At 47.3% G+C, this 27,008-nt stretch overlaps 11 protein-coding genes across 11 annotated transcripts; 6 read left to right on the forward strand and 5 right to left on the reverse strand.

Moving 5' to 3' along the window:
- Nucleotides 1-948: 948 nt before the first annotated feature.
- LHYA1_G008572 (uncharacterized protein) lies at nucleotides 949-2,550 on the reverse strand (the record flags this gene model as incomplete). Its single annotated transcript, XM_031153492.1, has 1 exon — nucleotides 949-2,550. The coding sequence occupies one exon, from the start codon at nucleotides 2,548-2,550 to the stop codon at nucleotides 949-951; it is 1,602 nt and encodes a 533-aa protein (XP_031001273.1).
- Nucleotides 2,551-3,729: 1,179 nt separating this feature from the next.
- Nucleotides 3,730-4,635, reverse strand: kduD (2-dehydro-3-deoxy-D-gluconate 5-dehydrogenase; the record flags this gene model as incomplete). Its single annotated transcript, XM_031153493.1, has 3 exons — nucleotides 3,730-4,176; nucleotides 4,229-4,441; nucleotides 4,501-4,635. The coding sequence occupies 3 exons, from the start codon at nucleotides 4,633-4,635 to the stop codon at nucleotides 3,730-3,732; spliced, it is 795 nt and encodes a 264-aa protein (XP_031001274.1).
- A 479-nt stretch (nucleotides 4,636-5,114) lies between these two features.
- Nucleotides 5,115-6,556, reverse strand: LHYA1_G008574 (uncharacterized protein; the record flags this gene model as incomplete). Its single annotated transcript, XM_031153494.1, has 3 exons — nucleotides 5,115-5,995; nucleotides 6,355-6,442; nucleotides 6,497-6,556. The coding sequence occupies 3 exons, from the start codon at nucleotides 6,554-6,556 to the stop codon at nucleotides 5,115-5,117; spliced, it is 1,029 nt and encodes a 342-aa protein (XP_031001275.1).
- A 750-nt stretch (nucleotides 6,557-7,306) lies between these two features.
- Nucleotides 7,307-8,676, forward strand: LHYA1_G008575 (putative oxidoreductase; the record flags this gene model as incomplete). Its single annotated transcript, XM_031153495.1, has 6 exons — nucleotides 7,307-7,382; nucleotides 7,433-7,922; nucleotides 8,058-8,135; nucleotides 8,219-8,265; nucleotides 8,351-8,430; nucleotides 8,518-8,676. 6 exons carry the CDS (start codon nucleotides 7,307-7,309, stop codon nucleotides 8,674-8,676), a joined length of 930 nt encoding a protein of 309 aa, XP_031001276.1.
- Nucleotides 8,677-9,872: 1,196 nt separating this feature from the next.
- On the forward strand, nucleotides 9,873-11,182 carry SDH (Sorbitol dehydrogenase; the record flags this gene model as incomplete). Its single annotated transcript, XM_031153496.1, has 4 exons — nucleotides 9,873-9,968; nucleotides 10,017-10,387; nucleotides 10,432-10,828; nucleotides 10,877-11,182. The coding sequence occupies 4 exons, from the start codon at nucleotides 9,873-9,875 to the stop codon at nucleotides 11,180-11,182; spliced, it is 1,170 nt and encodes a 389-aa protein (XP_031001277.1).
- Nucleotides 11,183-12,513: 1,331 nt separating this feature from the next.
- Nucleotides 12,514-13,498, forward strand: MIOX1 (Inositol oxygenase; the record flags this gene model as incomplete). The annotated part of the gene is made up of 3 exons (XM_031153497.1): nucleotides 12,514-12,634; nucleotides 12,819-13,390; nucleotides 13,442-13,498. 3 exons carry the CDS (start codon nucleotides 12,514-12,516, stop codon nucleotides 13,496-13,498), a joined length of 750 nt encoding a protein of 249 aa, XP_031001278.1.
- Nucleotides 13,499-15,118: 1,620 nt separating this feature from the next.
- LHYA1_G008578 (uncharacterized protein) lies at nucleotides 15,119-18,274 on the forward strand (the record flags this gene model as incomplete). The annotated part of the gene is made up of 2 exons (XM_031153498.1): nucleotides 15,119-18,179; nucleotides 18,222-18,274. 2 exons carry the CDS (start codon nucleotides 15,119-15,121, stop codon nucleotides 18,272-18,274), a joined length of 3,114 nt encoding a protein of 1,037 aa, XP_031001279.1.
- An 866-nt stretch (nucleotides 18,275-19,140) lies between these two features.
- Nucleotides 19,141-20,252, reverse strand: aox (Alternative oxidase, mitochondrial; the record flags this gene model as incomplete). Its single annotated transcript, XM_031153499.1, has 2 exons — nucleotides 19,141-19,978; nucleotides 20,038-20,252. The coding sequence occupies 2 exons, from the start codon at nucleotides 20,250-20,252 to the stop codon at nucleotides 19,141-19,143; spliced, it is 1,053 nt and encodes a 350-aa protein (XP_031001280.1).
- A 942-nt stretch (nucleotides 20,253-21,194) lies between these two features.
- On the forward strand, nucleotides 21,195-21,859 carry Cenpv_1 (Centromere protein V; the record flags this gene model as incomplete). The annotated part of the gene is made up of 3 exons (XM_031153500.1): nucleotides 21,195-21,450; nucleotides 21,549-21,694; nucleotides 21,776-21,859. The coding sequence occupies 3 exons, from the start codon at nucleotides 21,195-21,197 to the stop codon at nucleotides 21,857-21,859; spliced, it is 486 nt and encodes a 161-aa protein (XP_031001282.1).
- A 336-nt stretch (nucleotides 21,860-22,195) lies between these two features.
- On the reverse strand, nucleotides 22,196-25,471 carry LHYA1_G008581 (putative cation exchanger; the record flags this gene model as incomplete). The annotated part of the gene is made up of 2 exons (XM_031153501.1): nucleotides 22,196-25,174; nucleotides 25,241-25,471. 2 exons carry the CDS (start codon nucleotides 25,469-25,471, stop codon nucleotides 22,196-22,198), a joined length of 3,210 nt encoding a protein of 1,069 aa, XP_031001281.1.
- A 401-nt stretch (nucleotides 25,472-25,872) lies between these two features.
- Nucleotides 25,873-26,625, forward strand: cnd2 (Condensin complex subunit; the record flags this gene model as incomplete). Its single annotated transcript, XM_031153502.1, has 2 exons — nucleotides 25,873-25,967; nucleotides 26,028-26,625. Coding segments are annotated over 2 exons (693 nt in total), but the record flags the coding sequence as incomplete, so codon positions are not given.
- Nucleotides 26,626-27,008: the final 383 nt, after the last annotated feature.

Consider the following 27,008-nt stretch of genomic DNA (forward strand, 5'->3'; position numbering starts at 1 on the left):
CTAGCAACCATCTGTCTTCACCCTTGGGATCCAAGAGCCAATCCACCATTTTCTTGACAAAGAATAGATAGCCGTGGAAAATGACGGATGCGGCGATGAACAGAACGCTTATGGTGAGGATGGTGTACAGGAGTGCTCGTTCGGATTTGCAGGAGAAGTCGAGAGGGTGGATGTATGATGTTATGTAGGATTTGACGGGAGGGTAGGTAGTCGTGGTGTGCGTGAGATTATTCATATGCTCCATTTTCGTGTTGACCTTTAGCTTAATCAAGGGAGACGGGCGTAATGATGTCTGCTAGAGGATTTGCGAATTATCTGGAATGGTTGAGGCAAAATCAGGCAGTGCATTGATTTTCCAAAATGTTGGATATGTAGCTGTTGTATAACAAAGAACCGTTGAGTAAGATGTGACTTGCTAGCTATCGTGGATGAGTTGCATGATGGCTGTTTAGAGGTAATGGTGGTGGAACAGTAATGCACGACACCTTGAGGGGTGGCGCAAAAGTCTGGACATAATGGTACTGGTGTGTAAAGGCCATTGAAAAGTTCATGTGCGAATAGTTTGGTTCCAAAATATAGTTCGAAAAGTGGACTACTGGACTGTTATTGTGTCATTGAAACTTTTATCGAAAGGGGGTCTACCGGTAGTTTGGGTCCCGTCGAACAGAACCAGCAACAACATCAACACCAACACGAAAAAAGTGCTTCAAGTCCAAATGTAAAGGGAGAAAATCAACGATTTTGGTAAATAAATAAGTATGGGTATAATACGAACGAAGCAAGTGAACCCTCCCATCCTTACCTTGCAATGCAATATAATGCGTTCGTCGCAATTATTTACAGCAACGCAATGCAGACATAAAGAGCTCTTCCACTCTTCACCTCCACCTCTGGGAACTGTGGGTACATAAACGTCGTAATCATCGTAGAAGCATCATCAATCTCGCCTCAATCCCTCAACTCCGCGGTGATTTCCTCCCTAACCTTTCCACACCACTTCCAGATCGCAGCTTCGAAGTCTTTCCAAGCCTTCCGGTCGGATCCATTGACGACGCCCATGACGTCCACTTTTAATACCACTTCCCATCTCAATTCCGCAGCTTTGAGCCAATATCGCAAATTCTCTGCACTTCGATAGGGTTTTCCAAAATCCGTATGCCACTTTTCAATCGCCCCAAAAGGTCGCTTGCTCGTCCTCACCAGCGCGTTATGCAATTTGACTAATCTTAAGCCTGTCCTCAAATCGCCCAGGAATTTCGTAGGCAACTCCTCATCCATCTGAACCTCATCCACTGGTGTATACTCCGGGAGAGAGTCTGAATCGGGATCCATCGACTTCATAAATGCATATTCCCGTTTTACATCCCCGGCATCCCAATTATCCTCCAGCCAGGTCCAGCTAGCTCGTTGTTTCTTCTCGCTCTCCTCCATAGCTTCTTCCTGCTTCAGCAGTTCGTAGACGTCTACAACCCAGTCCTCCATGGTTTGTCGTTCTTCCTTCCGCATTCCAAATGCAAAATTCCTGGTAGCCATCCGCTTTAAAACTTCCATAACAGAGAGAAGTTCTGACCGGATTTTTCGCTCTGATTTTATAGATGACAGCCGTGCTGGTTGATTGTGGGCAGTGTAATACATCTTCGCGGCGCGAATGGCGAGAGTCATAATATCGAGGATATGCATTCCCTGGATCTCATGCCACCCGTGGTTGTTTCCTTGGGTCATTTTTGTCTCCCCAGATGCTTCTGTCTGTGGAGAAGCTGGTGGTGATGCTTGCTTCTTTTTGTCATCCTCGAGAACTTTGGCAGCATCCCCTAGTGCCTTTCGAAGGTCATCCTTAAGTTCTCTGAGTGTAGGCGGGTGGGCAATAGGTTTCTCGCGGTGATTGTAGGTGCTGACGGTTGGGGGGAGCATATGCGGATGATTCTCGTCTTCACCGCTGAAGTATTCATCGTCATCTTGTGTTGGGCTTTCCACCATCATGCCTCCATGTCCCTGGGCGAGAAGCTCAGGACTACTGCCCATAGATGCGTAAGATGAATCCACATCTGACCCTACTACCCTTGGTGACAGAAACGATGTATCCAGAGCCGACAGATCCAGTGTGCCACGGTCATCCTTATCTTTTTTCTTCATTAACCGTCCACCCTTCCCATCGAGTAGGCCTGTTCGCGCAAAGTAGTACTGGAGATGTGCAATGCTTCCTAGGCTGAGTACGCTTTCCCTTGACTGTGCAGAAGCGGCGAAGTTTGTGCCTTGAGGCCGGACATAACCTCGACGTGATAACGTATCCAGACCCCCGATTGATTGCCGCTTTGTGTAACTTGCAGATGAAGACCGTGATGTCGAGCTGCCGGTAGAGCTGGCCATCGATTCACGTCCCATACTGCTACTGCTATTATCCGCCCCTGAGAATATTGAACCTGTGGAGGCGGTCGACACGGAGCGAGAAAGCTCGGGACAGGCTCCGATGGCTGGTGTTGGTGAGGGAGACGGCGAGGGGGAATCTCGGCGGAAGGAGGGCTGTTCTCGGAGTTCTTGTGTGCTCGCCATGGCTGTGAATTGTAGGTGCTTCCGAACGATTATGCTTTGCTGAAGATTGTATGTCGTCCTGCTCCCGGTCCTTGTAGGAGATAAATGGTCAACTGGGACAGATGCGAGGGAATGTCATCAGCGCTGACCTGCAGCAGCTTCGTGGGTCTTAAGAAGAGACGATTGTAGAAGGAGTGCGTGTTGTTCCGGAAGGTTGCGATTCTCGGGATGTCCGTGGTAGGGTAGGGGATGGGGTTGAGATTGGATTGGGATGGTACTTGTAGATGTGATGGGGTCCAAACAGGGGTGCGCGTTTCGTTTGAAAGACTGCGGATAGTTTGTGTGCGAACATGTATTATAATGATTAATGATTGGAACCCTGGGTGGACAGTTTGTAAAGATGTTTGAGCAAGTGAAGTCAAGTGAAGTCAAGTGAAGTGTTTTCTTTGCAGAATCCATAGTTCATTCCAAGCCCTTTCTCATTTCATGCTCCCGGGGCAACCAAAGCGCGTTCTTCTCAAACGCCTGGGGTGATCTATCTAATCAAACTGGTATTGACATTATCGATAGTGTAGGGCAAGGTACGGTACGGTACCTAACGCAATCTCGATTAAAGTAGAGAAGCTTATTGCATATAAAGGTCCTCCCGGTGGACAGAAAAAGCGGCACCGGTTTATACTCAAAGTCGAGGATAATAAGTGCCCCTTTTTATATCTCCTGCAGGACAAGCGCGTTGAAGTCCGAGGCCCCTGAACATATCACCCAAGTAAGCACGTGCAATGTATCTCTTGAATATGCCTTACCTTGACATATCAGGATTCACATCGTAGAGCCGTCTTACTCTAAGTAGGTTGTGTCTTGTTCCTAATCTTATTCCTGAGAACATCTATTGCAGACATGGGTTTTCACGATACTCTAAATCATGTGACCTGTCTCAAACCTAGGTGGGTACAGTACTTGTAGGTCTCCCGGATTGGTGCCGTTGGGTTCTTCCAGCACTGTCTCTACCTGTCGACCATCTGGATGTCATCACCTCAAATGAAATCTGTCTTAGGGGTTGGGGAAGAATTTCGATTTGCATAGAGAGAAAGCCTGGTGCGGATGATTACTGGTACTTCAAGACGCACTTCAACAGAACAGATTTTAAGCCATCTTTCAATATTCTTAGGCTCCAGTCCAAGAAAGCATAGACTTTCCATGTTACCTCCCCATCCATCCTCCATCAATGACAAGCACATGCCCCGAGACATACGAACTTGCTTTACTCGCTAGATACACCACGCTCCCTTTGAAATCCTCGGGGACTCCCCATCTACCAGCTGGTATTCTCTCACTTATGCTTTTCAATCTCGCTTCATCCGCTAACAAGGCCGTATTCATCTCTGTTGCAATGTAACCCGGTGCAATTGCATTTACGGTTATGCCTTCCGATGTCCACTCATTCGATAACGCTTTTGTAAGCTGTGCTACGGCACCTTTGGAAGCTGCATACGCGGGAACCGTCAGCCCGCCTTGGAAGGAGAGAAGACTGGCGAAGTTGATGATACTACCACGGCGACCGGTAGTTGGTGACGGCTCGAGAGTGAGCATATGGGCACCGATATCGCGGCATAAGGTGAAAACCGTATTCAAGTTCACTTGGATGACCTAGTTGGCAAATTGTCAGTCATCCATAGGCGGAAGGGCTTTGGTTTCATACCTCATTCCAATCACTGTCCGGGAACTTTTCGCTGGGATGTCGACGCTGAATTCCAGCACAGTTGACCAATATATTGATCTTGTGTCCGTCTTTCAAGATTTGAGGCGTCAGGGCAGCTACTTCTTCTTGGGACGACAGGTCTGCAGTGAATATGGTTGCTCTTCTTCCCGTGGCTTCAATTGCCTTCCGGGTTTCTATTTGAGAATTGTCGCGCTATATATTAAGTTATTAGCAGCTTTTTACTTTTGTTTTCGACATCCAAAGTACTACACCTGTATCAGAATAATATTGGCCCCGGCTTCAGCTAACGCGAGTGCAGCAGCTTGACCAATTCCTCTTGTCCCACCTGTCACCACAGCGGTTTGTCCCTCAAGGGAGAACATTGCAAGTGCGGAAGTAGCAGCCATTATTTCCCTGTGTTGATCCTAGATATATTAGATCCTGTTGCTACAAGTTGGACACTGAGTTTCTGCCAACCCATTCAAAAGAGACCAAGGTTATTATTAGTACTCCAGGTTGAGGTGGCATGTGTAGATTCTTTTGGCGGGGGCGGGGTACGGCAATGCCCGTCAAAGCCCGATACCACACCACACGACGCAGTCAGAAACCAAGGGGTGGGCCGAGTAATAAAGGGATGTTCTATAGCTCTATGGTAATTGTTCCTGCTCGTCAATTACATCGACGTAGTGAAGGACCTTTAGACAGCATGATTACTTGTAGAAATCAACTTGAACTAGACATATCTTCGGCAAAGGGATTCTTATATAACAACGGGATATGTTCATACAAATAGGGGCCTCTCCTCTAAACCTGCGTTGGCTTTCACTCATCTCATTCTCTTCCTAGACAGTACAGTGTCACATTCTCGGTTATCAATGACACCCCTTTACACTTCAACAATCAACCTCTCTTCATATCTCGACGCCCGATACCTGTTCGTCGACTCGATCAACTCACTACAGCCCTTCAGCAGGAACGACCATTTCTTTGCAAAACCCTCGGTCACTTCCCATCCATCTGACAACCAAGGATCGCTCCATACCAACATACCTTTCAACTGAATATCATCAAAGCCTTCATATAAGCCACCTATCAAGTCACAACATAACTCATCTTGATCATATTTTCCAAAATTAAGGATCAAATTATCTCGCATTGCACCAATAGGTAGGCAGTCGATCCAGGACTCGTGTGGAACTGCTTGCTGAAGTGGTGTGGGTTGTAGAGAGACAGGAATATTATCGGGAGCTGGAAGAGTGGCAATACCGAACGCTGCGCCACATTCCGCTGGCATTGTATGTAGGAGTGACATGATCTTCATATTCGTCAGGCTCGCTCGCAAGACATTATATTGTGAAAGCGTTATGAGGCGTTGGTCTGCAGGGAGAGGGAAGGTGAAACGCCTGCTCCTGGCATCGAAATCCCAAGTGAACGACTTCAGATTGAGGTATGGGAGAAGTGGTGGAATGAGTTTAGAAGCGGTCGATAGAGTTTGGTTTGAAATATTGTAATCAACAAGGTGGAAGTTGGACTCAGCATTCTGTGAAAACTCGAAAGGTGCGGAGTCGAGAAATCGAACTGTTAAGGATGTATTGTAACTGAAATCAGTTTCGCAATCCGGACCGACATTTGAATTGAGCTGAGGCTCTTGATAAAATGCAAATTCCTCTGAGCGCTCGGCATCTCTATTGGGAGCTTTTTGGTGGTCGAGGAGCCATGCATGATTGGGAAGTATTGGTGTTGCGGTTTGAAGAGCCTTTCGCCGTCCTGGAGGTGAGTCAGTACTTGAATTGGATCTAACAAATATGTGATTTTGTTCGAAGACATCAAAGCATGCTTTGCAGCATCAAGTGGAAAGAAAATAGCAATGACAGTAACGGCTAAATAAAGGACAGGGCGATCTATGAGGTTAGAAGATAAATCTCATGAATGAAGATAATCCAACAGCAGAGCTTGTAAAGACACCCAATGGGGTAAATCCCATAAGTGCTGTAATCGGGGGCTGTAGTCCATGATCTCGGACATAGGCTATGGAGGGAAGTCCTTCTTTTCTTCTTGCAGGGTAGCCGTAGGGGGTTCCTGCCAGCAAGTGGTGGCACATGTGTCGAGCAATTGAATTCACTCACGCCATGCCCTCTGATGCAAGCGGTTCTGTTTCTTCCTTCTCGCAGCCGGGTCTGTCAAGCCAGTCCAATCATCTTCTCTGTCTATGGCCTGTGAAGCCTCAGTATAATGTATCATGCCTAAAATAAGGTGATGGATCCTTACCTCAATCAGCTGATGTTTGGGAGCAAGAACGAGCTGAACCTCTAATCTGTTTCCAGCCATGATCGCGTCTCAATTCGTCGAACTTTTGACCTGATGGTATCCAAAGAATACACACCACTGGATGTTGATTGAGAAGAAGTGGGGTGGAGTCAAGGTCCCAAGTGGCGGCGATATATATACATATGCATTTTGCTTATGCTTATGGTCCTAGCAGAACGTGTTTGACCGCTTCCGCAAAGCCACCCAATTGTACCAAAGACCAATTTGTAGTGTACTGTACCGTATGTGGATGAAGCAGATACCAGGAGCAGGAGGTATAATTGATGCGCCGGTCAAGGGTCCCAGCTCCCGCTAATGCAGGTTGCTTATGCGCTAGAGCCCCGCCCCTCAACGGTGGGGCGGACGGCCGGGGCCTCTGGCATTTTGCGATCCAACCCAACGTCCATTTTGAGCACTTAGTACTGTAGATATTGCTACCAATTGCTACAATGTAGACTTTACGACTACAGAAGCATTGGTAGCCACCTGGGTATCTGTCAGTGTGTATGAAGCTCGGCTGCCTACCTAGTCCCGCTTGTTATGAGTATAAGAGGTAGGTAGGATTTTGGCTTGACCGCCTGCAGCTGCCCATCTTCTTCCTTCAGATCTGAATGATTTTTAGCTTGCGGTTCCCTAACTTGCCCATTCATCTTGGCCCTCACATATATTTCCTCCTGTAAATAATTTATTCCTTCATCCTTTTACCCCCAATATACCTAGGTAGCCTTCGAAATTTTGAAATCCTCCCGCAGTCCAGTTCCCAAGAACAAAATGGGTGGGCTCGTCGACTTTAAGCCCGAGAAGGACATTCCTTCGTTGGAGGGCAAAGTTATCTTCGTAACAGGAGGTTTGCTTTCCAGATATTTCTTCTACGTATAAGACTAATCAGATGTCAAGGTACTGCCGGTCTAGGGAGTGTCACCATTCGAGCACTTGCAAAACACGAACCAGAACATATCTACTTCAGCGGCCGGAACAAGAAAGCTGGCGAATTGCTCATCGCACATATTCGAGAAACTAATCCTTCCGTCTCCCTTACCTTCCTCGAAATGGACCTCTGTTCTCTGTCCTCGGTCAAGGCCGCATCTGAGAAATTTGCCCATAAACGCCTTGATATACTAATTTGCAATGCTGGAATCATGGCCGCACCACCTGCTCTTAGCACAGATGGATATGAAATACAATTTGCCACCAACCATCTTGGACACGCTATGCTCATTCAACAACTGCTTCCTATCATGCTTGAAACAACCAAAATTCCAGAGGCCGATGTTCGAATCGTTTGCTTGTCATCTGATGGCTGGGCGACTCATCCAAAAGGTGGCGTGCAATTCTCCGGATTGAAGACGGTTCAGGACAGATTTCTTGGACCTAGCATTCGATATGGGTAAGCAAGCTCGCCTGATGTTCAGTCAATATGCACCTTTCCTATTCGAATATCGATGTTTCCGAAAAATTTTTACCGCTACCTCTTGTCTTTTTGTCATCTTTTTGGTGTGGATCACTGACCTAAAAATTTCAGGCAAAGTAAACTTGCCAATGTTGTTTACGCAGCAGAACTTGCCAGGCGATTTCCTAGTATAACATCAGTCTCAATCCAGTAAGTCAAATCTTGCCCGTACAGTTCAAACCCTCTATATGCTTAGGAAACTGCGGGGAATCCTATACTGATTCCCTAGACAGTCCGGGAGTAATAAACACGGGACTTCTTCAGAACGCACCCTTACTTAGTGAGTGGTCTTTCTCTCCGAGTCGAGGCCCTGCCACTAAATATATCTTCAAAGAAGTAATACTGACTTTGAAACCTCCACACAGGTAGGGCACTGGTATATACGCTCAATAAAGTAAATTATCTTGATGTCGTGACCGAAGAGCAAGGATCACTTAACTCTCTTGTAAGACTCAAGTCTTCTAAATGACTGTTGATTTACCATACGCATGAGAGCACCTTTGGATGAGATACTAACCTTTCTGATTTTCAGTATATGGCCGTGGGGATGCACAAAACTGAGGTGGTTAATGGAGGTTTCTATCGACCGATGGGAGTACTCTGCAACCACAAGCTGGACGCGGTAGCGAAAAGCGAAGACTTTGCAAAGCAATTATGGGTATGGACAGAGACTGCATTGAAAGGTTATTGAGTGCAATGGAAAAAAGGGGCGAATAGTCTCGTCCTATGTAGGTCTGCACAATATAAGACCATCTGATGTCTCTATGTTCTAGGGTACACGACCTCATTCAGTTTGACATAGTACTAAGTTCAAGAAACATATGACCGACTTCATCTGAGTCTAAACGACCAAATGTGTTGCACACAAAAGCTGTGCTCTTCAAGTTTCCTGCTTACCGGGCATCATCGTCCGGGAAGTGATCGAAGACAGTGACACTTGGTCAATGCTCGAGAAACTCCCATTTAGAACTCCTGTCCTAATTCCTAAACTTCTAACAGGTAAAACCTTCCCCTGTTGTGAGCTACCTGAAATAACAAGACTGCGCTTTTCTTTCACCTTGTACCCATCAAAAAGCCCCCAACTTTACCCCTGATTTAGCGCTATAACATCGATATATTAGATTGAATTATAGTAAGTGCTATCATTGTTCGATGTGTCTGATGAAAAGGCAATCTTTACCTTCCATAAATTCTACTCGTATATAGCAGATTTAATATGTATTTTCAGGGTTTTTAATAACGCGGGTCTGCAGGTATTTGCGGCTTGATCTTCTCCAACATAATATTTCTACAGTACACCTTTTACTACTGAATCACTTTACAGTTGAAACATAGAGCATTTGTTATTCTAATACCAGTTTGATTAAAATGTGGTCATGACCACCGTATATGCTTGGTTGTACCTCGGCAGGAATAGAAGGGATGGAGACGGAAAGGGGTTATTTCGGACTCTCGCTAATGAGCTTATGGAGTAGGGGTAGGGGTTATTAGAGCCACCCCACCAGTACGAATAGTAATAATACCTGGACGCGACCGGGACGCATCTGGTACATACAACGGAGTAATACTATAAGGGTACATTTACTATAATCCGAAGAGAAAGTGATTTTCGGAAAGCTGGAATATAACTCGTACAACTCATCAAGAATAGTTTGTAGTAATCGCAGTTAAACTCAAATGCGGTTGAGGTGGACAATATACTTCGGGATTGCCCTAGGTGTGGAGTGGTGTCATGCGGGGAAGTTCCCTTGGAAACCTATCCCGTCCCCGTCACTCGCCGACTTGTTGTTACTCAAATACCTGAGTATCGTACAGCAAAAGACACCATAGGAGCAGCTCTTTTGGCCCTCTTTCCAACATCAGGCTTTTCAACTAATTCCTCAAATCATGGCATCTGAGCACAACAAAGCCAGTGGAGGTGAAAGCAAGGATGATGGAAGAGTGAGAGCTTCAGTATTGCACGGGGTTAAGGAATTGAAAATAGTTTGTTCCATACTTAAACTCCATGAAGAATATACTTACATATTACAGGAACACCGGTCTCTGGGCCTACCAGCTCCATCAGAGGTTCAAGTTGCGGTCCAAGCTACTGGTCTTTGCGGCTCAGACCTCCATTACTTCAATCACTATCGCAATGGAGATATAATAGTCCGAGAGCCTTTGACGCTAGGTCATGAATCTTCTGGTGTGGTGACTGAAGTTGGCTCGGCAGTGAATGGCCTTAAAATCGGAGATAGAGTTGCTCTTGAAGTTGGCTTACCATGCGGCAAGTGTGAGCTCTGCAACGGAGGCAGGTACAATATATGCAAAGAAATGAAATTCAGAAGTTCTGCAAAGGCCTACCCACATTTTCAAGGCACGTTACAAGAGAGGATAAATCATCCAGCATCGTTTTGCTACAAGTAAGTGTGCGTCTGGTTGCCTTCTGTCAATACTAACTTTGCAGGTTACCTTCGAACGTGTCTTTGGAATTGGGAGCAATCCTAGAACCACTTGGAGTCGCGATGCATGGATCTAGGCGTGCAGCTCTGAAACCTAAAAGCACAGTCCTGATTTTTGGTGCCGGTGCTGTTGGTCTTCTTTGCGCAGCGATGAGCAAAGTTTCAGGTGCCAAGCAAGTCATTATTGCAGATATCCAAAGCGACAGAGTGGATTTTGCCGTCGAGAATAAATTTGCAGATGCGAAAATTGTTGTTCCAATGAAGAGACCCCAGACTATCGATGAGAAGTTGGCCTTTGCGAAGGAGGTTGCTGAGCTTGTCAAGGGAGCATCGGGTATAGGAGAGGTGGATGCAGTTTTTGAATGCACTGGCGTCGAATCATGCATGCAAGCTGCTATCTATGTAAGTGTTCAAGCACGCGTATTGAAGCCCTCGCACTGATAAATTTAGTCGACACGACCCGGAGGACGAATAATGCTTATTGGGATGGGTAGTCCTATCCAAACTCTACCAATTTCAGCAGCAGCACTTCGAGAAGTGGATTTGGTAGGCGTTTTCAGATACGCAAACACCTATGCAGAAGCCATCGAGCTGGTTTCAAGTGGCAATCCTTTGCTTCCGGACCTCTCGAAACTGATTACACAGCGATTCGAGGGCTTTGGTGCCATTCCTGAAGCTTTCGCTATGGCCGGAAGAGTCAAAGATGATGAAGGGAAGCTGGTATTGAAAGTGGTTGTGGACACAGGGAAACTTTGACCGCGATAGTAATCCAGCAACGACCTCTTATATCAATCTGCTCGGTTGAAAAGTCGTCGCCTTCCGTAAGAGAGACCGGCTTCCATCCTGAACTCGAATACAGGGAGCCATCTCTCAAGAAGTAGAGACTTTCATCCACTTTAGAGCTGTGAATCTACAATAGCCCAGCGCAAAATATACCAAGAAGTTTTCTAGATCCTGTACTAGAAGCCATAATGAACCCTACTTCAGCCGTCCATGCACATGCAAATGAGACTGTTGGATATATTGGCAACAAGTATAAGAGGTGCCGAAAATGTCACATCACCTGAGGCTCAATTCGGTGGATCCTTCAATATTTATGTTTTTGCAAAGGAGGGTGTGCCGACAGGTATGAGACGGATAGGCCACAACAACACTGGAGAACATCTAAAATACTATTAGTAGAGGAAAAAATTATGGAAATTGCCGGGCGTTCTTTGATAAATATTCTCTACGTACGAATTTCGGTATTCAAGTGATGATACATATGAAAAAGGGGGGAATGACACTGCCCCACATATAATTGTTTGTGGGGAAGATCACCTCCACAAATTTCCAACTTTCCTCCTCCCCAAACACTCTGATCACAACCTCTCTCGCAACTCGCAACTCGTAGCACCAATTACGAAGCGCTTCGGTCACCCCAACCTACCCTATGCCTTGGTTCGGGAGGCTGAACTTGCTGGGGGGTACCTGCCCCTGCTAAGAAAAAAGATACAGTAACGTCGCATATCCTCACGTCAAGTTCGACAGAGGTTTCCCCGCAATGCCGTCCCCTGTCATGTTGCATAAGCCCCATTGATTTGCAAGGCAAGAGTGGAAAAGGGTGGCATTCTGATACGGAGTAAAAAGAAGCTTCAACGCTTCTTGAATAATCAGACGCCGACAGCCACTAATGTGGTGTTGATCATATGGTTCCGCTGGTGTCCCCGTCGTCGGCGTTTGCTTGTTCTCTCGTCTTACTGTGACATACTGCTCTCGAAGGCAGATGTATGGTCATATAATAGGAGTCTCTCTTAGTCTCCTTCAAGGCCGGAAATTCCATCATCTTACTTCATTCTTTTCCTAGTCATTTGCTGTGCAATTGTATCTCAAGTGCGATTAGTGATTTTATAAGCAACTGTCAAACTACACTTACCATACATAAAAGAACTGGAGAGGCTCAAGTGAGTTGAAGATATCTCGGTCGTTGCATAAATCAATTAACGCAGATTTTCATCCCCTGACTGGCCCTCACAACTGACGTTTGAGGGAATGCCTAGCAAACTATACAATAACTGTGGATTGGTGGTGCTCATTAAATACTTGCAATGTCATCCGCACTACTTGAACCGGTCCGTTATACTGGCAGAGATGGACAAGCGCTTGAAACTATATCTGATGACATCGATGCCCTCAACGTTCTGAAGTCGGAAATGAGAAGGGAGAGAGGTATGCATGAGTTATCTGTGTTCGATGCGGAGAAGGACAAGGCCTAATTTAGGCAATGCGAAGACGCCTGCGACAAGTTCTAGGCCTTCTACAGGGAGCAACATGAGAAGCAAACTGTGGCATATAATCTCAAAGCCCGAAACGGCTTTAAATATAATGTTCGAGCTGAGATGAGCATGGAAAGCATTGGAGAAACTCAACACTTTCATCGATGAGTCTGATCCGGATACGTCTCTCTCTCAGATCGAGCATCTGCTTCAGACGGCTGAGGCTATAAGACTCGATGGAAGACCGCGCTGGATGCAGCTAACAGGTCTTATTCATGACCTTGGAAAGCTTCTCTTCTTTTTCGGTGCTCAAGGCCAATGGGACGTCATCGGTGACACATTCCTAGTCGGATGTGCCTTTGACAAGCGCATCACCTTATCGGACACGTTCAAAGGCAATCCGGACTATGGCCATGAAATCTACGGAACCAAGTACGGCATCTATAAGTCCGGTTGTGGTTTGGATAGCACGATGCTCTCCTGGGGCCACGATGAGTACCTCTACTATGTTGTTAAGGATCAGTCAACTCTACCGGACGAGGCTCTTGCAATGATTCGCTATCATTCCTTTTACCCGTGGCATTCTGGTGGGGCATACCAAGAATTCATGGATGAACATGGCAATGCCATGTTAACAGCTGTAAAGGCCTTCAATCCTTATGGTTTATATAGCAAGAGTGATGATACCCTAAGCGTTGAGGAGTTGAAGGTAAAGCCTTCTATACCTACATGATTATTTTGGACTGACCGTTGGCTTTAGCCTTATTACCTGGAGCTTATCCATGAGTTTTTCCCAACTGAGATTATCAGATGGTGAACAGACAGATCGCTGAGTGCAAATGGCGAACGTGTATACTTCCAATTTCGATGGCTTTCTGGATTCTCGGACTAACTCCTCTTCTGACTTTGACCACTATATTTCATTAAGTTGTTGCTTTAGCGTGCACGATGTTTGAATTGCGATAGAGACTGGGCTGGTCAATTTCTATGCGGCGTCTTGTATGGAGCATTATCGGCCTGTTTCACGACACTCGTTAATCTATTATCTTGAGCCCTCTAAGACTCTATTCAAATACCTTCTTCGGGAAGACGATTTCACTATCAAACCTATCGTAGATCACTCGTCATCATGGAATATACATGTGTTTAGTTTCTTCGCCTAGTAGTCCAGAAAACCCCCGTACGGTTCTACATTCCATCAAGTTATGTGATGAATTCGAGATGAGTGACATAGGCACCTGAAAGGCCACCTAAGAGTCTCTACAGCGTACACAGAGTCACAACGAGACGCTAGAACCTTTGAGCTCCTAGATACAACATAGCTAGCACACTTCTCTAGTGTATTGTTACCAATCCAGAAGTACTACATTGTGCAGAATTCTCTTACCCAGCTTGAACAGAGTGTACAGTAAAGAAACATGACATGAACTACCAATGGGGGACAGACGGGGGGCAACGCGGGGCAGTCCATACTAGCAACCCCTGCTTTTACAGCAGCAGGAGCTACTACGATCTGCGTATGATTGGTTTGTTTCCTCTTTATTGTACAATCACATAGATCTGTGAATGCCTTCAAAATAGTGACTGAATGGTCAATAGCAGTGTGCACTGCCCTTTTTCCGACCAAGACGCATTGCGGAAACAGCTTAATAGTAGATATAAGATAATACTAAGGTATCCATATCACGAGGTATCTTCGCAATCAGCACATCTAACAATTGCATCTGTAAAGCCTATGATCTTCAGGCTAGCAGCAATAAAGTTATGCACAGTGCTGCTATATATATGGAGCCACCCCACAGGCACGATCCTTCTCCCTGAAGTGAAACATATATCACTCCAGATATAGGTCCTTCCTGCATGGAGTGGTACAGTAATAGAGGGGACATGGTCCTGTACGCAACTGGACTTGGCTTGGATTGTGCCACAAGTATAGATTAACAGCAACTCTGCACTGTCCTGTCCAATTGAATTGGCCTCGTTGAGAATATGTACACGTATATTCCAAGGTAGACCTCGCTGCCATGCGACAAGAAGAATAAATATCTTACACTCCTTCATCAAACGACATTGTTTAACTTATTACTGTAAGAAGCGCGTACGGTATTGCGCCCCGCAATACCTACAGTACGGTACAATTAACTTTTCTCGTCTCGTCTCGGAAGCAAAGACCCGTTCTCTGGCATTGCCAGTAGCCACAGGCCAGGTACCGGACCCCCCTGAAAAGCCACTTTGCCAGCTCTGGCGACGCGGTTTGAAGTTTGAAGGCAGGCAGCAGGGTTGCGAGACTAGGTATTAAGAGCGAGACCGACATCCATCGACAGACACTTCATTATCATCAACGGCCCAGGGGACGGGACGTGACAGGACAGGACAGGACAGGACAGGACGGAAACAACCTCTCAGAGCCAGAGAGAGAGAGAGAGATGCCAGAGAGATGTCAGAAGTTACGCTCCGCGATGCTCGTGCTCATACTCATACCTTTTTGAGTCCCAGTCCAAATACATCCCAGCATATTTCCCGCGACTTGCATGAGCGTGAGGACATCAATAATTATTCTTCTACTACTTCTCCAGAGTCAACAGCAATAGCAACACTACATGATCCCAGCGACCAACGCAAGCCTCGTCAGGCACGCAAACCTTCGCCTGGATTGGCAGCTCGTCTGAAGGCTCTGGGCTTTGGCAACAATTCCAGCAAATCGAAAAGCATCTCGCCATCTGCAGAACGCATTGGCCGCATTCCCGAAGACCAGATTCGACAGCTCGACCACATTCACCGCGCGAATTCAACCACAAATTCTTCCATAGTCGAGCGACGCGGGAGGGCGTGGAGTGGTGCAGGTCGTCTTACACCGCAAACCACGGGGGGGAGCTTCAACGATTTCACAGCTGGCGACGCGCGCGTTTTTGAAGGAGGAACTCGCCGAACACCTTCAGTTGCTAGCTCAGGCGACAGGACCATGACTACATTTGTTGAGCAGGATATGGACTCGCAGAAGTACCGACTGCCAGATCATACAAATGGGAATGGCACCAAGGCAATGTACGATACAAAACAGGCGCATATCGATAGATGCATTCCTCCGGACGAAGAATCTCCACCCCCGCCTATCGCAAAAGACACTCCTCCTTGGGGGACGACACCTGGCGAATTTACCGAAGATGCTTCCTCTTACTTCAATCCCTTTGGTCTGCAGCGTGCAGGATCTATCTACACCCTTTCACGCGTCTCATTCGCAAACCAACTTGCGCAATTAACATCCTTGCAGTTGCCAGATGCCGAATCGCTCTCGACAAAAGTGTCAGCTATACCAACATCGAAAGCCGCCTCAAGCGCGTTGATGGGTGCCGCGGAACAGATCCGAAGTTGGATAGCAAAAGCTTCCGAGGTTATCGCTGGACTTGATGGTGAAGATGATGTAGAATGGGCTGCCGCAGGTGGGAGAGAGGGGCTGGAGGAAGTGGACAATGCTATAACCCGATTCGAAGAACTCATAAATGTCTACGTCTCAGCAATCGAATCATTACAGAACCGTGCCGACATATCAACGGTTCCAGCTGAAGAACTCAAGCGGGTTGTGCTCCAGGTTGAGACCATTGTCAATGAATGGGAGAATATAAAGAGGACCCTGAGGGGTGTCAAGAATTCTGTTGAAATTGCAATGGAATGGGAGGAACTGTGGAACATTGTGTTAGGAGATATTGGCAACGAAATGGACATCCTGGCTCGATTGGTGTTTGAGATGGAGGAGAAGCGACATAAATCTTTACTGGCAGAAACTGGTGGGGATGGGCTCGATATTAATGAGCTTGAAACCATTGTCGAGGAAACCCCTCCATCGAAAACAAAGCTTTATGCCAACCATCGGCTCAGTGTAGCGGTGGCGTTCCCCTCGAGCCCCAGTTCACCGAATACCGCGACTATGTCAAACGATGACTCGAGCCTCTTGGCTTTGTTTGCGAGAATGCAGCCTTTAAGAGCTTCTTTGGATTTTCTTCCCATGAGATTATCTTCTTTCCATTATAGGGCCGAAAATATCTTTCCTACGGCATGTGAAGAGCTCGAATCAAGACGCGCTGGACTGGAAGACAATTGGAAGAACCTCGAGAAGGATGCCGAGTCTCTACGGAGAGAACTTGGTGAGGACCGATGGGTTTTGGTTTTTAGAGGTGCAGGCCGGCAAGCCCAGAAGATGTATGTTTCTGTGCAACGGAGTCTCGAGAAGCTTAAGGAGGCTGTTGATGACGGTGCTCACTTAAACAACCCAGCTACTATGGGCAAGAAGATCGACAAGTATGAGGAGAAGAAGTTGTATTACGGCCCAGCCGTGGAAAAGATATTGTCAATTATTGGGAAGGGAGTGAAGGATAGATTGACCGTGAACGGTGAGATCTTGCGATTACAATCTGAAATGCAACGCAAGTGGGATACACTTAAGGAACAGATGAGTGAGCTAGATCTGGTTTTGGGGGAGCTTCAGGCCGACAAGCGAAACCAGCAGCTCAGAGACTCAATCTCGAGTATGGTATCGAACGACCGTTCTACTGTTGGGAGTATGAATGATACCCCCGGCAGCTCTCCTGCATCATCAGTTGTCATGACAGGGCTTAACGGGGAACTCGATCCGATTACACCTGCAAAGAATGGCAAGCTCCGCTCTGCTGGAAATAGGAGTAGCTTACCACAGCCTGGCGGAAGAAGAACCTCCAGTATGCCCTCGGGCTTAAATCAACTTCCATGGAAGGGTCCAACAGCTCGTCTGTCAACTTCTGTATCGTCAACTGGGCGAGGATCCCCATCTCCAGCATCAAGACAGGGCTCGGCGACTCCCACTAGCAACCGTCTTCCTCGACCCACTCAAAACGCCCCGTCAGATGGACGTCCCCGGTGGAATGCGAGTGTCAACACCAAAGATACAATCATCGGTCATAATTTCAAGCCGCTCAGTCTGACTACACCTAGTCCTCACGCCCGTACTACGCCCACTCTTCATTCCGGTCGTTCCACTATGTCCCAAGACTCCAAGATACCCCTCCGCTCTCCTCTAGGTCAGGACGTCACCTCTTCACCAGTCCCAGAAATTACACCTTCACGCACTTCTGCCTCTCGTCTCGCAATCCGAGACCGTCTCTCTAGCCCGGGGCCTTATGCCCAACAAACTCTTGCCCACTCTTCGCCTGCAGCACGACCGCGGCATCTAACCACCCAATCATCAATGTCTTCACTTACAAGTTCTGCAAATCGACGAGCCTCTATGCAGAACTTGCAACCGCACGCCAGCGATCCTACTACCCTAGGCAGCAGTCCGCTGTCAAGAAGACCTGCAAGCTCACTTGCAGCAGATAGGCGTACGAGTCTGCTTCCGCAGCCACGGGGTCGAACGGATTCGAGCGTGACTGGTAGAGAGTCCCCCCATGCTATCGCTGGGGCTGCCAGCGCAATGCGGAGAGGTAGCAGCCAGACGAGTACAGATTCTAAGGGGAGCCAGAAGAAGCGTTGGCGATGAAGTAACTTTCATACATTTTTGACAATTTCAGCTCGCCTCGAGACCGAAATGACCAGGGCCTACCATGCTACCATGCAGAAATGACTATCTGATACAAGCGGGCGTTTGGTTATGTTTCACTTCTTCACCGACGTTTTGATCTCTCACCGATGGTGTTGAGACTGTTATTTTTTGATGGACGGATTTCGAGTGAATGATGGTTCTGCGTTAAGTGGAAACCGTCATGAGGTGTATATATGGAACATGGGCAGGCCCTCAAGGATGAGCAGTAGTGAGTGCGAAAATGGAGGAGATGAAAGATAGGATTTGTGTAAGATAGTTTGTGCAGAGTCTAATCTAGAATGATACCCAAAATTATGCCTAACAGCCTTTTTGTCATCGATTGCTTTCAAGTTGTCAAATATTTGATATAAATAGCCTGGTTGGGTAGCAGCCAAACGTTGGGCAAGGAGATAGACAGCAAGACATAAGTCTAAAATGACATCAAATGGTAAGAATTTATATACCACTGTGTCGCCAATATGAATGAATTCTTCATAAGTACGAAAAAAAGACTCCACAATAGGCTTTAAACGATTAGTTATCGCATCCTAGCGGGGAAATCTCGTGTCGTAAAGCAAAAAATGGATATGGGGACAGCTGAGCTAGATTGATTCACGGACAGGGAGGGGTATATGTAGGTAGTGCGGTCAACTGTTAATTCAAGAACTTTGTGGTCTGATTCTCAGACTAGATCTATAAACGCCGATTTATAACGCTATTATATCTGAATAGGAGATCTTTCCGTCTACCAGAACGCCGTGTGCCTCTTTTGACTTGCTGTGCGCCGACGCCCAAGTAATGCTACGTACAAATTTATTTTTACAGAGTCGTGTTGTCGTTTCTGTCGTAATATCCCCCCTAACGCTTGCTGCCAATTCTTATCATACCCTCTTGTTCCAAAAACTTTATTAGAGAACATCCTTCCGCTCCCATCCTGTTGCCTTTATATACTCGATTCCCTTGCTCGGATGCGGCTTTTCACTATCCTTATATGAGGACACGAATGGGTTCGGGTCTTCTTTCTGCTTCAGATTCCCTAGGGTGTGGTTGACCTCTCGGTGTTTTGCTTCATCAGCCCGTATGTACAGCAGTAAGTCCTTCATAGTCCTGTTTCCTTCCGGCATCTGCCAATAGTTGACTGCCAAATCAGGAACACGAAACTTGGGATCGGACCATTTGGGCAACTTTCCAGCCTCGAGGTCAGAAATGGCGAGGGTATACGTCAAAACGGCTTCTTCTTCCAAGTAGCCCACGAAGCGATGACATGTACGCGGGGAGACGAGATAGGAGAGGAACATGGAGTTGAAGAATACGCCCTGGGCGCCGAGGATCATGATCTTCATGAACCAGCCCGGTTCTGCCATCTTGAGAAATGTAAGCAGATGCATGCGTTCGTTGTACGCCTCCTCTAGCAGCGTCTCGATCCAGCCATTGTCTCTCTTCATCCTCCGCAAAGAATGCAAGTGCCGGAGCATGCCCGCCACCATGCCCGGGACGCCTGCTACGGACTCCAGGAAGACCATTCGGATGAGCCATTTCCGCTCGCTCATGGCGTAGGGTTTGGTGGCGGACACGGGATTCTTGTCGCCCGCTACCTTTGGTTTCTCAACATCATGCTTGTATCCAGTTGCAATATCAGTTCCCCACCGTAGCATGCGAACCATAAATAGGGCAACGCGGTCTGAAAAGTCTCTTGGCTCCCGGTGGGCGAAGTAAATGTTAGTTTTCATTTGTTCGGCATTGTAGCTGTGGGGATCATATTAGCATCGAATATCTGTGATGGGTGGAGCGAAGAAAGGACATACGGAGGATGTGGCCAAGCCGAATCGGTCCTCTGAATCTGGTGGTCATGTTCCGGCTCGGGGAAATAGTCTCGAAGACTAGCTCTTGATGTTGAGGAAAAGTTTTGAGGAGAGTGGGTAGAGGTCAGGCTATAGGAATTTGAGAAACTGGCTGCAGCTTTGGAGAGTTGTGCCGCTGTCTGTTTAGAGAGTGGTAGCCTCGTTCTTGCGACAAACATTGAGTAGATGAGTAGTCAAGGGCGAATCTGGTTTAAACGTGATTGATTGAGAGAGTATGAACAGGGTGATTAGGAATTGCCACGAAATAAGCAACAAAGAGATCTTTAAGTGCTTTGGTGGTGAATGCCTCAGGGCAGGCTGAGAGGATGTGTGCCTTACCTTATATGACAACGGGAAGGGAAGGATAGGACAGGATAGGATGGGATAGGACGAAAATGAGAGAGATACCCGTAAAGCCTACGTTTGAATACGGATAGGTCTATGCTGACAGCTGACGGCAATAGAAATGGTGAAAACTCCACCAGTGAGTCAATACTAATCGACAAACCCTTTGTCCATCACAGCCTTGCGCTTGCACTAGAATACTTGACTTGCTATTACGGAAGAAATCGTAACGAAAACACCCGGGCTGATATCTCGAAATTCTCGCCTTCAACCGTTCAACGACTCATCAAACGACTTTCAAATCAGAGCGTCGTCCGTGTCGGTGCCGTTCCGTTTAATCCATAAAGTCGCCGATTCGTTGGTTGTACGTGTGTATGTAATATGTATGTAACATGTTCAGCATCCCCTCATCAGCTGGTCTGGATTGATCTGCTTACTCTAGTGTCAGCACAAAATAAGTACTATTAATCATTATTTGTATTGCGTACTTATACTTCCAGCCGGGGGAAGGATGAAGTCGTCTTTCTAATTAACCTTCAATCTCGCACCAACCTCGCTCAATTCTCGCATGGCCGTTATCTTCATTAGTCCGTGTCTAGTGGGTGGTGCATACTTTGACTGGCTGATGGCAAAAATAAAGACGGTTTGATGTCTAGACCGCTCTAGCATAGATCTAGTCATAAATCCATATAAAACCAAGACACTCGGTCTTCATTATTTTCTTGGTGTTCGTATGTCCAGCACTCATCAAGTCGAGCCATTTCACTCCATTCACAATGGCGTCTAGCCTCAACCCCTCCTTTTGCAATGCCGCACCCCTAGATTTCGCACACATAACTGTCGTTGAAGAAACGCCAAAATCAGAGCATACCTCCCACACTGGCGCTTGCCATTGCGGCACAGTCAAGTTCAACGTCACGCTCAAGTACCCTTTCCCCAAATATCCTGTCAATGCATGCAGCTGTTCGGTTTGCATTCGGAATGGGTATCTATTTGTGTATCCAAAGAGGAGTGACTTCGAGATTACTCAAGGTATTTTCCGCCTTCTCCACCATCCACCGTCTTTCTCGGCTCTATGAACTGGATGTCAGAGGAGGGAGAAGAGTAAGGGTTGACAAATTTGAGCAAAGGATACGAGGATTTGACCTCTTACACATTCAATACTTGCACGCGATTCCACAAATTCTGTAAGACATGCGGTTCTAGCATATTGATTGATTTTCGGCTTGCGGAGCAGGGGGAGACGGATCCGAGGAAAGATATCCTGGCTCTTAATGTAGGCTCTTTCCCTCCCTTCCGCTCTATTGCCAAATAGCTTTGAGAGGACCAACAGGAATGTATGACTTACGCAGAGTAGGTGAGGAATTTCAAGGACATCGATCTGGATACACTGCAGTATACGTACTTTGATGGAAAAAGGCTTATTCCTTCGAACGAATAATGGTTCTCGAACTGGTAGAGTGTACAGGTGGAGATTTTGATCGTTTGGTGGTTCGGAAAGGGGTGAGCAGGTGGAGGACCCTTTGGAAACCTTTTCCTACCCACGCTTGAAAGAATGACGATATAAGATTCTAGAAACTAAAGACATCGACTAAGAAAATCCATCAATACTTTGCATCTTCCCGTAAAATAAAAACCCCTCACATGATAAGTGTTCCTTGTCTGAGCGTGATGTTACACCCAGAAGTAAAACTATGTATGTAGTAAAATAATAGTTATACATTTTTCTTAGATTGAACTTCTGCATAAATTCCCTGGTATTATAAAAGCATTGTCATCACAACGTCAACGCTGTAATTCCCCAGACGCCACTAATTTCCACCCCGAGATTGATCATGGTGCTGATGCTCCAAAGGATTATGAGTCCCCATCCAATTCGTCTACTCATGACCCATTTATTCATCGGCACCGCAATCAACAACCCCACGAGAGTCACAAGCAGTGTGATAGCACTGACCATCAGTGTCCTGCTGACCTCGATGTGATAGGGTTTGTATTTGATTTCCTTGTTCGGGTGCTTTGCGTGATGGGCATTCGATTCTTTAATCGTCATGTATAAACCGCTGACACCTATGCCGATCAAGATATTGAGCATTGGGCCTCCAAAACATGCCGAGAGCGCCATGACAGGATACCCAAGACGCGCTACGGTGATATCTGCGACTAGATCGCCCAGAGAATTCCCAACGGCGAAGATTGTGAGGCCTAGGATTGCGTCAGATATCCCTAAGATGACACCGAAGGCTTTCAAGACGCCGACTACCTCGTTTGCGATGGTTGAAATCCAGGCGATGGAGACAACAAAGCCTAGGAAACAGAGCAGGGCGCGATATTTTGGCGGCTTGGACGCCGTAGTTGTAAGGGCGAGAACGCCAAATGCGATGAGGGAGCCAAGGAGGGAATACATGACGAGATTAATAAGACGACGGGTAGTGGGCTCGGATGTATTAGCCCAAACAATTGACACTACAAACAGAGGAGCCGTGAAGATCTGCACAGACACGAGCCAGCGGTTCCAGTCTTTGGCAGGCGTAGGCATACGCTCGCTTGGAATCTCCATGGGGTCTACCGAGGCTTGTTTTGAGGGTATAGGAGTTGGATGAGAATGATGGTGGTTATTCTCTGCTAATACAGCGACCGTGGCGGTGTCGTGCCCGCTCATTCTTGATATATGTGGCGATCGAGGAAGACGCTCCTGGGACTCGGCCGTTGCCTGCCGATAACGCATCCACTCAGGCTCTATTTCTAGAGATGGGCTATCTGGTGTTAACATCGGCCCTGTACTACTTCTTTGCCTCGTATGGGTCAAGCGCTCATCGAGCACCAAGCCCAAATCTTCGTCCTCTCGAGGTTCGGATTCTACCACTGGTAGTGTGATTGCTAGAAGGAAAATGCTCGGCACTGAAACTACACTGACAAATTTATCCCATATAGACTTGTCTCTCCAGGTACAAAGAGTTGGAAACAAAGTAGAGCCTAATATGCACGGGCTTGGTAGAAAGCTGTAAGGCCACCACTTGATTGGTCTCTCCTGTCTCTCTTGGTATTCCATATCTTGACTCCCATATGTTTCAGGGGTCAGCGTCGCTTCCGGGAGTAAGAGACTAGGGGCTTTGGAGCTGCGGGCTGAGAGTGGTGTAGGCGAATCTGTGTACAGAGGAAACTGCACTACAGGAGAAATGGTTCTGGAACGAGAACTATCTCTGGATGAGGGCCCCGGAATCTGCAAGCTAAGTCGTTGCGATTCTCCAGATCTCATCGTGGAAGAGTCTTGTGCGGGATCTCCTCTTTGCTGGCGATCTTTTCGTACGTCAACACGTAGATGCCGAGCACCAGGATATCCTTCCTCTGGAGGAGCCAGGGTATCTCGCTTTCGTCTTTCTTGAGAGGGGGCTGGGCTGACATCTCTCGATCTATTGACCGACGGTGGAGGGGAGAGTGAGATTGTTGGTGATGGGGGCATAGGGCCAGCAAAAGAGGTTGAGACTAATTCTGGTCCTGGAATCTCTAGATGCCGAGGAAATGTGGGGGTGGCCGCCATAAGACCGATATTTGGTACTTGGGCAACAGTGTATGCTGAGGGGTCTGTTGGCTTTACGTCTACAGCATCATTCATGGAAACTGCTCGGGTTCTCGTAGAGGAACCGGCTCGAGGAGGGGAAATACCAGAATCTTCGGCTTGGGAGGTCACAACGCTTGGAGCATGATCGGAGTATGGCTCTGATCCGCCATTTTGACTCTGAGTATTCGGCGCAGTCGGATCGTCGGAATATCGGCGAAGGTGAATGGGTCGAGCATATGAACCTCTGGATTTTTGAAGTGAAGATAGAACAGACCTGAACTCCAAAGCACCTACAAGGCTGGGGCGAATAGGGGTAATCGTGTTCCTACGATTACCACGAGGACGAGTAATACGCATACTACTGGCCATATCGGCTGCCAGCTGCCTACCTTCATCACCATCTTCATCACTATCATCTCCGGCCTGAGATCCGTAACCTGGACTTGATCCACGCTCCAGTGCCCCGAAATCTTCCGTGTCGTGGTAGCGGCCCTGTCCTGCAGGTGCATCTTCATCATCCCCATCTTCTGTAACTTCTATCTCCTCATTCGTCATAGACAAATAATGGCCACGAGCAGCTGCTTCTCTCTCGCGACGCACCCGGCGTCGACCTAGATACCAATGCCAGAGGACGACTATTATCACATAGAAAACGTAGAACCCAATCATGGCGCAGCACTCCCACAGTTGTAGAACTCCATCGGAGAGAAAGACCATACTGAAGCTTGCCGCTACAATGAAGAACCCGACATCTCTGACAAACGTTTTCTTCCCGACTTTGAACTCTCGGACCAGTGCCATTGACCCCGCAACAACAGCAGTTATGAAACCAGCTGCCCCGATCAGCTCTCCAACAGCTAGGCTTCCACTATGCGAACTCATAGCAGCAAATGTAGAGAAAACATCGGGACTTCCATTTCCGAAGGCCAAAAATGTAACCCCTGCCATACTTTCGCTCATCCCAAGAATGCTTGCAATTGTAGATAGGTTGATGCAGAAGAAGTCGGAGGCTGCTATCCCAATGGTTGTAAAAAGAAGCCCCAGCCAGAGCGTTAAAATTATAAAGGCAACTGGTTGCGCCTTGTTGAGATCGCAGTAATAGAGGGAGAGGTAAGACAGGAGCCCCGCCTCCTCGTCTGGGCAATTGGCTCTGATGAAAGCGCATTTATCCTCGGCATGGTGAACGAGTCGGCACTAGATGGAAAGATTAGAAGGAGTGATATGCAAAGGAGAAATAATAGCATGTGGGGGCGGGCGCACCTCCTCGTCCCTCTTGAACAGTTGGGTGACATCCCGACTCTCCAATTCCTGTCGCTGGGCAAGTCCGAATTGCGGGCCATGAGTGTATTTAGCACTCTGGTCGGCGACGAAGCTGAATACCGCAAAAGCAGATATGAACAGGACGGTGATGTAGAAGGCGCGAAAGCTCAATCTGGGTTTTCGGTGGCGGATGGGCACCGTATGGGGCGTGTGGGAGGAATTCTGTGGCATTCTCTTGCCGGCGCATGATCTGAATATATCTGTGGGAGGTTGAGGATGAAGTTAAAGTTGAAGTTGAAGTTGGGGTTATGACCTGACCTGACCTGACCAGCCAAGCAATTCCTTCCCAGCTTTCCCAGATTATCTATATGACATAGCTCCGTTCCGTAGAGTAAAGGTACTTAGGTACATCGGATCGGAGGTCTGATCATCCCGTCCGTTGTATCCACTAAGATAAGATGATAAACCTTGCCTAATTCGGTAAGATAAATATTACCTCTTGCCTCAGGCTCTCAAAGATCTCGTCGCCCCATGCCCGTGCCATGTAAACAAAGCGCGTATACATTGAATGACTGCTCCAACTCAACTCCAGCACAACCTGCACCTCCACAACATAAGTCACCCTTCTTACGATGCCTCGAGTGGCCCACGCCCCGCGTGGAAATGGCAACAATTCCAGAGTGGCATCTGGCTCTGTCGCTGCTTCACCTTTCAAGTCACCGGTCAAGTAAGGCGTCATAACTTGCTCGGCTTGTTATTCTCACTCCGCTAATTACACCATCCATAGAATACCACTCAACGATGATGCACAAGAGAAGGCCAAGAGGATGCAGTCGCGCCATGCGCTGCATGACATACATATGAACCAGATCAAAGCTGCAGCATCTCCAATGCGAAAACTTGCGAATTTCGACCGAGCAGGAAGTTCCTCGCCCTCTTCGAACCCCAAAACCCCACGACGGCTTGGCAGCAAGGAGCACGACCTCGATGGGGCCGTTTTGATGGTTGGCGGAACAGCAGTCACTCCAATGAAACGCGTGCCTCTTCTGGCCAATTTCGAGGAATGGATGAAAATGGCTACAGACAACAAAATTAACGCTACAAACTCGTGGAACTTTGCGCTCATCGATTACTTCCACGACATGTCGCTTCTAAAGGAAGGTGATGGTGTCAATTTCCAGAAAGCCAGTTGTACTTTGGATGGTTGCGTCAAAATCTATACCAGCAGAGTTGACAGTGTCGCTACGGAGACTGGAAAGCTACTGAGCGGTCTTGCCGACAGTGGAAACAACAAGAAGAAGCGGGGCGAAAATGAAGAAGGCGAAGAGAGCGAGGAAGAAGTAGAGGACGAGGACGGGGTTGTGAGGAAGAAGCCGAAGAAGAGGGTATGTCCGCGTCGATTCATTTCCCTTGTAATCGAAAGAGAAAAGCGATCAGTGATTGTTGCTTCTCATTGTTTTTTAATCAATTCTTTATGGACGGCCAGATCTGTTGTTTCTTCAGCATATTGCACTGTAACGCAAGAAGTCTCTTGTGGGTGTGGGTTTGAGCAGAGACACGGATCGCGATATGTTTTCCGTAAGAAGGCATGCAATGGGTATATGGATTGGAACAGTCAAAGAACTGGTACATACGACCATAGACTGAGGAGAATTGGGCATCCCGTCCGCTCTGCCATACACAAGCCTCAGATCGGCAGATTAGTAGTTGGGTGGGTGACCACCAGCGAATACCTGCTGTTGATGTTTTTTTTTTTTTTTTTTTTTTT

The sequence above is a fragment of the Lachnellula hyalina genome (genome assembly GCF_007821495.1).
Source record: "Lachnellula hyalina strain CBS 185.66 chromosome Unknown contig00262, whole genome shotgun sequence".
Classification (NCBI taxonomy): domain Eukaryota; kingdom Fungi; phylum Ascomycota; class Leotiomycetes; order Helotiales; family Lachnaceae; genus Lachnellula; species Lachnellula hyalina.